This window comes from Triticum aestivum, chromosome 5D (genome assembly GCF_018294505.1).
Source record: "Triticum aestivum cultivar Chinese Spring chromosome 5D, IWGSC CS RefSeq v2.1, whole genome shotgun sequence".
Lineage (NCBI taxonomy): Eukaryota > Viridiplantae > Streptophyta > Magnoliopsida > Poales > Poaceae > Triticum > Triticum aestivum.
This window is the reverse complement of record NC_057808.1, coordinates 47,558,164-47,570,233: the sequence shown is the minus strand read 5'-3', so window position 1 is coordinate 47,570,233 and position 12,070 is coordinate 47,558,164. Positions and strand designations below refer to the sequence as shown.

Here is a 12,070-nt window from a genome sequence, read left to right as displayed (position 1 = left end):
GCAAAGATCGATATATTGGAAGGCTATATTCGGACATCAGAAAGGTTCCGAGTGATTCGGGTATTTTTCGGAGTACCGGAGAGTTACAGGAATTCGTATTGGGCCTTACCGGGCCATACGGGAAAGGAGAGAAAGGCCTCAAGGGGGCCGCGCCCCTTCCCCATGGACTGGTCCAAATTGGACTAGGGAAAGGGGGCGCCCCCTTCCTTCCTTCTCCTTCTCCCTTCCCTTTTTCCTATTCCATGTGGGAGGTGGAATCCTACTAGGACTAGGGAGTCCTAGTAGGACTCCACACTTTGGGCGCGCCCTATGAGGGCTGGCCTCCTCCTCCCTCCATCCTTTATATACGTGGCCAGGGGGCACCCCATAGACACACAAGTTGATCATTGATCTCTTAGCCGCGTGCGATGCCCCCCTCCACCATAATCCACCTTGGTCATATCGTTGCAGCGCTTAGGCGAAGCCCTGCATCGGTAGCTTCATCATCACCGTCATCACGCTGTCGTGCTGACGAAGCTCTCCCTCGACACTCTGCTGGATCGTGAGTTCGTGGGACGTCACTGAGCCGGACGTGTGCAGATCGCGGAGGTGCCGTACTTTTGGTGCTAGGATCGGTCGATCGTGAAGACGTACGACTACATCAACCACGTTGTCATAACGGTTCCGCTTACGGTCTAAGAGCATACGTGGACAACACTCTCCCCTCTCGTTGCTATGCATCACCATGATCTTGCGTGTGTGTAGGATTTCTTTGAAATTACTACGTTCCCCAACACTTTTTGTATATATGGAGTGAAAACTGATTTAGGTTTTTTTGTCATACAGATTGGGCATCAAAGTAGACGACAAAGGATGACAAACGATTAAGTTCTGCACCTTAGTCCACTTACAACTTATAATTTGATTGATACTTTTCATTTTATATTGATGTGCTTCCAACGAGAACAATTTTTTCACGGGATGTGTTTCATTACATATGCCATTTTATTTGTGTGAAGTCTTTGAGACTTTCCTTTGATTCTTTATTTTAACGGCGTGAAAAAGGATTATAAGTAATGTTGGGTTCCCAGCAGGACAAAGGTAGGAAGAGAAGCAAATCATAACCTTTAGGTTCATGGTCTAGGAGCAGGAAAGTACATGTCCATCTTTGTGGTATTCTCATTTGAATAAGCATAATACTACGTACAAAATCTCTCAATTGTGTAGACAGGTCATCAAGTAATGGTTAGTAATTCATAATATTGCTTCACCTTTATGTTAATGATCCACTTTTAAGTGTTTGTTGCCAAAGTGAGCATCAAATTGCAGGAATCTCAATCTTTTTTCTATATTTCTCGCAAGGCTCTTCTACGGTAGATATTTTTGCTTGGTCATAAATGAATTAGTCCCATGCTCTGACAGTAAGATAATGGAGCTAGGTGGACGAACATCGGCATTGATGCCAAGATTATCTGACATCTTGCTGTAGTAGTGTCTTAATTGGATATGTTTACAGTTCTAAAATCAATGTTCATCAGCATCCAGCCTTCTAACTAAAAAGTATTTTCGCAACGGCTTCTCTGCACCGTTACGCTCTCTTGCTGGTACGCAATTTGAGGCATGGGAGCGAGGGGCACGTTGCGAGGTCGTCTTCGATCATGGCTACAACTTATGACGAGAAGGGGATTTATGCTTAGTAGGCTGCCCTGTGGTTAGCAAGTCATTGTCGCAGTCTCCGCCTCCCAGGTTGCCTCGGCTTGCTATTGGTGTGTGTTGCTGCAACAACCCCTTCCGACCACCTCTGAAGTTGGGCAATGTGGCCACTGATGTCAAGGGCGTCGCCATCTTACTTGCAAGGCACAAATTGCACCACACGCAACATCTTGCTATGCATGGCCACTGATGTCAAAGGTGGGTTCCAGTTTGACGACCTCTCTACCAAGTCTCCATGCATGATCTGCTTCTTTCATGTACTTTCTCCATCTACTGTTATACTATCTTGCAACTACGGCTTATCCTGCTTGATGTCATGTTGCTTCGACAGTTGTTTATTGCTCCTAACTGTGGCATATCCTACATCCATCTGTTGATTTGGTTCAAGATGATTCCTGGAGTAGATAAACTATATTTTTTCTGATGTTCCAAGATGATTTACTAATTTTAGCTCTGAATACCATATATAAACTATATTTTTTTTGATGTGCCTTTTCCCCTTAGATGTAAGGATTAGTAGTAATGTAAGTGTCGTTTCTCTTCTTGGTATTCAAACAAGAACATATCACTGCTGATGTTTAAACTCTCTAGCATTTCCTAAGTTCTATCATTTCTCTTAAACTTATGATACAAAATCGGAGCTATAAATTCATTTAGAAGTTCTCAGCACCCTGGTTGTTTGAATCATGATCTATTTTATTTTTACATTTGTCAGAATGCTTAATTGTTAAGTACAGTAGTAATATGAATAGCATGATTTAATTCAGGTTTTGATAATTTTTAAATTTTCAGAATGAATTGTGTGAAATGCCATACTGCTTAGTTCTATAGAACAGAGCCACAAAACATACTATACTCCACAACTTTATAGATGTTATTTGATGTACATGTCATTCTTAGCTCTCCATGGTTTGTTTTTCTGTCTTGTTCCCATGGGTGGATTTACATAGAGCCTATAACCATTCCATTCTTCTAACTATTCATGCTAGCTGCGAGAGTTGTTCTAGCAGCATAGTTGTTGACCTTTATTTGTTTTAAATAATGGAATAGTTATCTCCCATTACCTTTTTACATGCATGGTGATATCTAATTCAAATTGTATGTTTGTAGAGAACCAAGTGCCTTGACGTACTATATAAAGAGATCATGTGAAAACAAAGCTGAAGTTCTTGATCAAGATGAGAAGGAAAGTGGTCTTCGAGCAACACTAATCCTGGGTTATACATTTGGTCATGTACATAATATCTTCGACCATTGTTGTTTTTATGTTGAGTTTATCTATCTTGCATTACGATGGTCCATGTAAACATATTTGGATGAATTGGCAGCCCAGTAAAAAGTTTGCTTTATTTTTGTTGCTACTGCCTACTTTATTGAAGCATTTGATGGAGATGACTCATGTACTCACTTTTGTTGCTTGCTAAAATAGAAAAGAATACAACAAAGAATAGTATTTATTTGCTTTAAGTCGTCAAATATTTTACTTTGTGATATGTAATTCATTTTTTATTGAATGCATGTTTAGGTAGCATTATCCTTTTATCTAGAAAATTTTATATAGGCTTGCAATGAATAACAACTGAAGGTGGTTGTCGCACTTGTCCCTTGCTACTGGCCTACCACGATGGCGTTGACCATTGGCTCATTTTGAACACGAGTTAGCTGATTATTTTTATAAGAGTGAGGGTTGAGAATGAACAGACTGGGGGATGGGATTGGTCTGTTACGTTATGGCCGTCTTAGTGGAATAATTTTCTTACTTTAAAAAAGTGGTAAATTGCATTAGAGATGGTTTTGCAGCAAATTGCATGAGCGAACGGTTCATATTTTTTCATCAAGTTGTGCAATTTATTGGTTGGGATAGAAGAGTAAATGCATTTTGCTACTTCAAGAGTTAATAACCGACGAGGTGACATATCAGTTGCATGCCCAACAACGGACATCATATTTTTGTTTTTTGGTAATACGCGACATTCAATTGTATGTTACAATGTGTCAATGGCTAAGAAGACATTGGATCTGCCTTCTTAGCTTGGGAGTGTCATGGGTGGCGCAGGCTCACCCACCCTCCCTTGATAGAGGTGGTGGATCGATATGAACACGTGGAGAGGGGATTAGGGTTGTTGGCGGAGGACTCCTGCTTGGCGATTCATTGGGAAGTACGGCGTGAAAGAGAGAGTGTGCCATGGCGAAGCTGAGGTGGGCGTCATTGAATTTTAAAGGAGAGGGCTCCAGTGAGAAATGGCCCACTACGTTGAGAAACCAAGCTGGAAGGCGACGGTCCGGCAGGAAAATGGAAGGGTGCGTCATGAGGTTGGCTTTTTGTGTTCGGACCGCGCGTCGTAGATAATATTGACGGATAGTCTGGACAATCATATTTCTCCCCACATATGGGTTAGATTTGGGGGAGCTCGTACCGTTGAAACAATTGAATTTTGGGGAGCCGATTGGATTTGATATCCAGACACAAACGTACGAGGAAGAAATGAGCTTCACCCTTGAAAACGACCTTAATCATTTGTTCAATTTATTTATATCCATTTATAGCCCGTAGCAACGCACGGGCGTTTTACTAGTCAATTCATGTATCACAATCAGATTCTTCTTTAGTACCCAGCTTAACTCACGGATGGTAATCAATCTCCAAACAAAGGAAACAAAATAGGCGCATATAATACGCATAAAATTAATTACATGAAATTAATTCCCTCAGTTGTGGTGGCAAATATAATACACATAATCCATATTGTTATGCACTAGCGTGTGTGTGTGAAATAGATGGATTATGGTCCCGTACCCAATAAGATGGATATATGTGTGTGTGTTAGCGAGAGAGAGGAAGAGGGGGAGAGAGAGTGAGGAAGAGGAAGGGAGTGTGTGTGAGGATTTGATGGTAAAAAAGGTCGCCAATGTCATTTGATATGTATGGAAATATTAAATGTGGCCCTGTTGTAACGCACGGGCGTTCTTCTAGTTATAGATATATATATAGAGAGAAAATATATATGCGACCCAAGGATGGAGACCAGACGTCAAAACGAAACCAAGCAGTCGGCCCGTATTTTTGTTTTTTGCTTCTCATACTCAGGGCACAGGCCCACCGCGGTTGCGCCCTAAAATTGTGGAAAAATCACACCCAAAATCATGGAAAAAAAATAGATGTTAGAGAGGAAAATCGAATACATGACCTCTCATTTCAAATTCAACCGAGTTAACCAAGCGAGCTAGCAAGTGGTCCAGATTAGACTTGATGCCTACCTAAGTGCTACTAAGGGCTGCTTGCATGCCCTTTTTTTAATCAAATCGCTGGGCCTATTTAAGCATCAAGTAAGGCGTTTCTGGGCCGCTAGCCACATGAGAAAAGCATAATCTCCAGTCCAATAGGCTGCAAAGCATCCATATTTCCTGTGAACTAATCCCACCTTGCTCCTTTAAGATAATTCCCACCAAGAAAAAGGGAAGGTGACAATGGACAAGACACTTCGGGTATTTAAAGTTAAAGAAAGGAAGAATTCTAGGGCTGCAAAGAGCACGAAGGATCGTGTGTGCGAGCCGTGCGTCAAGGATTAACTAGAGACCTAAACCGCCGGAGTGGGGAAGCGAGACGGCCATCATGGATGTCTATGGTCCAGAGAGCAGGGGGTGGCGGCACCGAGATCCACGCGTCGATGAACTGCCGCCGCCACCGTCTCCGCCTGCAGCTGTGGAAAACCATGACTTCAGTATTGCCGCTGGAGTTTGAGGGGCTCGGAGAGGACGAGGATAGGATGAACCGCGGATGACAGGCGGGTTATCGTGCTACAACATGCACGCTAATTTTTTTTTCTGTTGCAACGCACGGGCATATGTCCTAGTAAGATGTAAAGGATATAAAATGTACCACCTACATTCGTAACTCAAGGGTGTATTTATTTAAATTTAATAAAATACACAAATTTATGAAAACATGTGAACACTTTCTAAAACAACTACAAAAATCTTAAAGCATGAATATATACTGCATCAATCAATATTTCTTAAAACTCTGAACATTTTAAAAATTATATAAGCATTTAATGAATACAAAAAATATAAAATTAATTTCATAGTTTTATTGAATATTCATATTATTACATGAATATTTTTGTAATTTTTAATTTAAACATATGCATAAATTTAAATTAATACATGATTATTTCAGAATGCAATTTATTTTATTTATATGTATATTACTTATAATACATGATATAATTTACATATATAAATTCTAAAAATTTCTAAAAAAACAGTGCAAAATGGGCATATTTATATTGTTTTAAAGTATAAAGGCATTTTACTATTTCTTTAATGCATATTTTTAAAATAATACGGAACAATTTTGAAAGTAATTTTTTTGTTGGTATGTATAATATTTCTACTGCAAGAATGATTAAGCATTTTTAATACTGATATTAGAATTTACAAACCCTTTACAAATTTCTAGAAACATAACAGGTGCAAATAACCTGCATTGACGGCAGCCCATTTGAGCTCCAGGAGCGACTTTGTTCTTGTACATTACACAGGAGTTATGTAATGTATCCGTAAAAAAAGGAGTTATGTAATGTGAACGTGAAGACATGATCAGTGGAGTGGTTATAAACGGTTTGTTTGCTGGCAATGGTTTGCGTGTCCAGATCAGCGGTTTATCTTTTTTGTTCTAACTTTCGTATTGTACTAACAGGTCCACTACACAGGCGGGACCTACTAGTCATAGAGGCAAAAAGGAGGAAATGACAATGACAACAAGGCTTTTGTGTGAGAAATAATAAAAATTGGAGGGTGTTTTTTTATGAAAAACAGGCCACACGCCCTCCTTCCTGCCTTCCAGTCACTGATAGCGGGACCCACGCCTCAGCACTGCTTTCATATACAAACTCAGTTTGCATTGTATTTGTACACCTGGGTCAAGTTTTTACACTAGTTTGATGTATGCCACAAGTTCTAGCACAAATGTGATCGTTCACGCTAAGTTCTAGCAACACCGGTGTAATTGACACTTTTAAAACTGCTATAGAATTTGAAAAAAATACTAATAAATTGAAAAAAGTTCACAAATTGAAAAATAAAAATCAAACAAAAAATAAAAAGGAAAAGATAATAAAAACTGATGAAAAGTAAAATTAAACAGGCAGGAGGGTTTCAGAAGCTTCTTAAAACAAGAATGAGAAGCTTCCTAGCTACAACGAACCGAAACTTTCTTCCTAGTTGTTCCCTCCCATTGGGCTGGTCCAACATTAGCGCTAGTGATCCACAACGAAAGGACATAACACGTGACACAGGCCCATAACTAGACAACCGTGAAAAGAAATGAGAAACGGGCCGGACCAGCCATCGCTGCACAAGCCTAAGTGAAGCGCTGCCACTAAAAAAAATGCTAAGTGAGGCGCTCCTACACGAATCGTGACGAGTTTTCTGATCGGACGGTCTAGGAATTGAATTGACGAGTTTTCTAGTATTTCTCAGCTAGCTGAGATATAGCAAAAACCGATTTGTTTTTGCATCTGGCCGGAACAAAATTGGTAGTATATCTCATATAAAACCGAGATCGCACCAAAAGAAAAAAGAAAGCAACAGACAGTTGGTAGGTTGGTTTCCTGGAAGAGAGTGAAGTCTGTTTTAAACCTTGAGATTATAGAACTAGTTGGAAATAGACCTTCACCTTCAAATCCCTGAAGTTTGTACCATGTACTCATGATCCCGGTCTGATCCCGACCCTTTCACTTTACAACAATTTGACACATCGGAAAAAAGACAATCCCATTGGAAAAACTTTCTACTCTCACTGATTAAGTGGCCCACGCAACATCATATCCATCTTCGCGCTCAGAAATGAATCAGAAGTTGCATGCGTACATGTACGCGTCTAGCTGGCGGCCAGAATCGGTCGATCAACGTGCTGCGTTGTACGTGTGTGTTCGTATTTGTGCATGAATTGCCTCGGAAAGGTAATTGGCTCGTGTATTATTTGTGTCTCGTCGTACTGGCCGCTGCGGCAACCGACGCCGTTCGCGTGCTGCACCGACAAGACTAGCATGCGCGCACTGCGGTGAATTCCATTCCTCGCATTGGCAAGACCTGCATCGTTCACATGCACTCCATGCTCGTGCACAACGGCGGCCCGGAGAGCAACTCCTCGCTGGACATCTCGGCCACACACACGTCCGGTGACGCGACTCTCAGCTTGCCGCCAGTGTCTTTGTCTGGATTGGGCAACTCTGGTGCGAGTGCACTCCCAATTGGATGCCGTTGCGCACGATGCCACGGTGCTCTAGTGCTCTATGGAGGACTCTAGATGAAGCACTCATCATGCGCAGCCCAGGGCGTTAGTGTCTCCAGCGGTGTATCGCTATGGGTTGCAACCCATGTATGCACTCTAGTTATCGAGGCAAAGCCAGTAGACCTTGTAGCAGCAGGCAACTCTGAACTGCTCGGTGCATACTGTAGAAGGCTGAAAAGCTTTGGGATGCAACTCATTCAGTATTCACATCAACCGGATACATATACATGGGGTGTACACAGCACACTAGTTCAACTAACTCTTATAATCAAGCTAATCGGCTGGGAAAGATTAGGAGACGTTCCTGAACGTTGCATGCAGAACAAACTGTCTCAACACATACGAAGCAGAAGCCGTGGTCGCACACGCAGCTCGATGCGATGCTACCCCACGAACTTCACGTCTTCATGGCGAGGGGCGCACCGATGTGCGTGTAGCACTTCATCATCTTGCTCTCCACCACTCACGACCAGACCACTACCGGCGCACGGCCCGGGTCCTGGAATGGACTGCAGCGCACGACGTTGTTGGCAACAGGCGGCCCGACGGCGCATGGGGTGCATAACGTGGGCAAAGCGGAGCAGCGCGGCACATGCACGGCTACGTTGATTTCAATAGAGAAAGAGAAAGGCACTAGGAATAGACAATGATATGACACGTGTGGTAGGGATGTAAGTGAGAGTAGACTCTGATCCTGGGCGGGATGGAACTTTTTCCGGTTTGCCAAACAGGTTCAGGGTCAGGATCAGACCAGGATCATGAGTATAGGGTACAGTCTTCAAGGAATTTGAGATGAGGGTTTATTCTGGATGAGCTCTACAATCTCAAGGTTTAAAACAGACTTCACTGCTGGAAGAAAATCAGAGAAAAACTGCGCCGGATTGCGCCGCCACGGTGACCTCCGAGTCGCTCCCTAGGACGACGCCAGCCACCGGACCGCGCTCTCGAGCGAGAGGGATCGACGGGTCCGCGCTGAACGCCGGCGCTGCCGCCACCGCCTTCGCGGCTACCTCCGCCGCGTCGACCAGCCCCCCGAAAATGCCGGGCCCCGCGAGGACCTCCCGAGAGTTCCACCGCCCCCACGGCTTCCCGGGAGACGGCGGCCCCCGCCAGGACCTTCGCGCAGACGCCCGACAGCTCCACGACCTCCCCGGAGACGGCGGCCCCCGCCAGGACCTTCGCGGAGACGCCCGACAGCTCCACGACCTCCCGGGAGACGGCGACCCCCGCCAGGACCTTCGCGGAGACGCCCGACAGCTCCACGACCTCCGCGGCCTTCCCGGAGACGCCGGCCCCCGCCAGGACGCCCCCAGAGACGGCCGACCAGGCCCGCCCCCTTTCAGGGTACGAATCACAAATCCTTTGTGCCTGTGGGTTCTTTCTTTCTTTCTTGCGGATCTTTTAGCGTTTTTATTCTGTTTCAATAGGAGATAAGTAGATATTCATGTTTAGGGATTGAGTATTTTAGGGACATCTCCTGGAGATCGTTAGCTCAGATGCAGTGCAGGTTAGAAACCGCTGTTAGACTTCCGATTGAATAGCTGGACGGAGATCTTGCACACTACTAGAAAACCATCAAGCGTATCCTCTTGCAGTGTCTTCGCAAGGACAGTGTGGTCGAGGACCTACTCCAAAATCAGATAACAAACTTGCTGGATTGGTGTAGGGATAAGACTGCAGAGATCCGGCATTTGAAGAACGTTTGGGCGATCCTAGCCCTGGTAATGTCGGGAGTATGGAAACACAGGAATGCGGTAGTATTCGATCGTGTTCCTCACTCGCTCGGGGCTGTACTCCATAGGTTGTGAAGCTCGCGAATGGAGGCAGGCGGGTATCCTTCGGGCAGATTGGGATGTTTTCTTGGGGGAAATATCCGGTTGGATCCTAGTGAGTAGTAGTTCTAGGTTTTGGTAGGCATAAGTTGAGCGGTTGAGGTGAAATTTTTTAACACCTCCATGTGCATGGATCTTTTTTAATACAGTATATATGATACACATGCTTGTGCGTAATCTAGAAAAAGGTAATTTGCAGGCATACTAATGTAACAGCTTATTGGGGCCAACAAAGTGGCATCCATCATAACTGGATGATATGTTACTGATTGGCTGTATAGAGATTATGTCCTTTTGCTGTAATTCTGTTGGTAGATCTAGTTTGTTAGATGAGCTGTGAATTAGGAGAGATGAGAGTTTAGCGGCATATATATGTTAAATTCCAGGGTTGTATCAAAATCACATTATATAGTTGATTACTATAACTTTTGAGACTGTTTAGTTTTATTTGTCGCCAAGGATGTGAACCTGATCGATTTCTGATTTAATGATCGATGATTACAAATAACAGATGGAGTGTCAGGTATATTTGTGCTCTAATCTTGCTAGCGATCGATGTGTTGGTTTTTTATTATAGTTGATGCCACTCTGTTCATTTGTTGATTAATTTTGTGTAAAGGGTTCTTGAGTTTTGATTTGTAACTCCATGGCTCTTCTTGAAGAGTTCAGGAAATGCATTAGTTAATGTTCCTCATATTTAGCATTGATGACTGAAGCTCATAAAAAATGTAACTAATTTGATTCAGTTTCACTGAATGCAGGGAGCAACTGGGCACTCAGCCTTGCACAAACTGGGGCAAGGATTGAGCAGTGTGGCACGTATTTAGGAACTTGGGAAGCATATCTGAGGGGCCGCAGTGAATTCTTGTGCCAATTAGCAGATTTCGTGCCTGAGAGTCAGTCTCCGACATTAGTGGCTTGGATAGCTGGGGCTTGTGGTGGCTTGGGCAAGGCCTTGGGCCACATTGCAAACATGGTGAAAGGGGCGTCAGGTTTATGCTTACTGGTTGGAGGCGCCATCCAGCGCATCATGGAGAGGCAAGAGCCGGGGATGGGCGCTGGGCCGCAAGGAGATGTAGAAAACCCATCTTCTGTTCCGAGGCTAGTGGTCGTCAGCTCACTTGAAGAGGTTTGTTTCGTGCTGAGCAATGCAAAATATTATATATGTATGACGATCTGTGTGTCATCCTAACTGGTTTGTTTTGCAGCTGGAGGAAGTATTGAGTGAGTGGAAGGCATCGATCACAGCGCTATCTATTGACGTGAGTCAAGACATGCCCTTCACCATGGCGAACGAGTGCTTTGAGCGGCTTGAATTGGATGGCTTGCAAGCTCAGAATATGATCCAAGCAGGCCAATGTATGAAGCTAAAGCGTGCTGAGTACCTGCGTGCCCAGGCGCAGGAGGATGCTGGGGACATGAGCCACAGCGGAGCACCAGTGGCCCCGGGGTCATGAGCCCCAGCCCAGCACAGGTAGCATGACTTGCGACGAAAATAGATAGAGTATAGAAGAGAAGGTAGCACTTTTTAGAGCTAGTAGTATGGATGCTTTATAGGAGTACTGTGTGCGCTAAGTGGGTTTGCTAACTGTTTGACACCTACGAGGCTATGATCTGTGCTATGATCGTGCACACGGATTTTGCTATCTGTGCTCTTAATCCTGCTGTCGACACATAGAAATACTCCCTCCGTCCGGAAATACTTGTCATTGAAATGGATGTATCTAGATGTATTTTAGTTCTAGATACGTTCATTTTCATCCATTTTGATGACAAGTAATTCCGGACGGAGGGAGTAGTTTGGAAGGTACGAGCCAGCTTCTAGATTACTTTGAAGGTGCTGCTAAAACTCAGTCGACTGAGTTTTTAGGAAGTCTCAGTCGATGTCTTTGACCATTGGATTATATTCAGTTTTGAGATCTGTGAATAGCTGCTTTTCTTGTGTTGTATATATGCCTCTTTGAGTGATGCCACAGGCCCATTGTCTTGTTTTTTCTTTTTCTTTTCTTGTGTGCTGGACAGTCATGTGCCATCGCGCAGCGGGGAGCTCCTACTCCCCGCCTTCAGCGCCATCTAATGAACTGGCGCTCGTCGCAGCGCCTTGCTGGGCCGGCCCACGAACGTGTACTGTCAGCGGACAAAAAATCCTAAAAGAAGTTACAAGACCAGGATTAGAACTCACGCCGTTTGCTTCTAAAACCACTCGGCTAACCACTAGAGCTAACTGCTTATTGTGTTCCGTTGTACC

The 12,070-nt window shown here is 43.9% G+C and overlaps 1 protein-coding gene and 1 long non-coding RNA gene across 2 annotated transcripts; both read left to right on the top strand.

The window, feature by feature from the left end:
* The first annotated feature begins 676 nt into the window (after positions 1-676).
* LOC123124265 (uncharacterized) lies at positions 677-3,152 on the top strand. The gene is made up of 2 exons (XR_006461023.1): positions 677-1,890; positions 2,803-3,152. It is a non-coding gene; the product is annotated as an uncharacterized lncRNA (long non-coding RNA).
* A 5,698-nt stretch (positions 3,153-8,850) lies between these two features.
* LOC123124264 (uncharacterized) lies at positions 8,851-11,771 on the top strand. The gene is made up of 3 exons (XM_044544918.1): positions 8,851-9,334; positions 10,584-10,951; positions 11,031-11,771. Exons 2-3 carry the CDS (start codon positions 10,796-10,798, stop codon positions 11,277-11,279), a joined length of 405 nt encoding a protein of 134 aa, XP_044400853.1. The 5' UTR covers positions 8,851-9,334; positions 10,584-10,795; the 3' UTR covers positions 11,280-11,771.
* The last annotated feature ends 299 nt before the right edge of the window (positions 11,772-12,070 follow it).

What these genes read in the sequence shown, in the direction of transcription:
- LOC123124264 (XM_044544918.1), top strand. Translation starts at nt 10,796, where the DNA reads ATGGTGAAAGGGGCGTCAGGTTTATGCTTACTGGTTGGAGGCGCCATC. An exon ending in TCGTCAGCTCACTTGAAGAG is followed by an intron (nt 10,952 to 11,030) that starts GTTTGTTTCGTG and finishes TTTGTTTTGCAG; the next exon opens with CTGGAGGAAGTATTGAGTGA.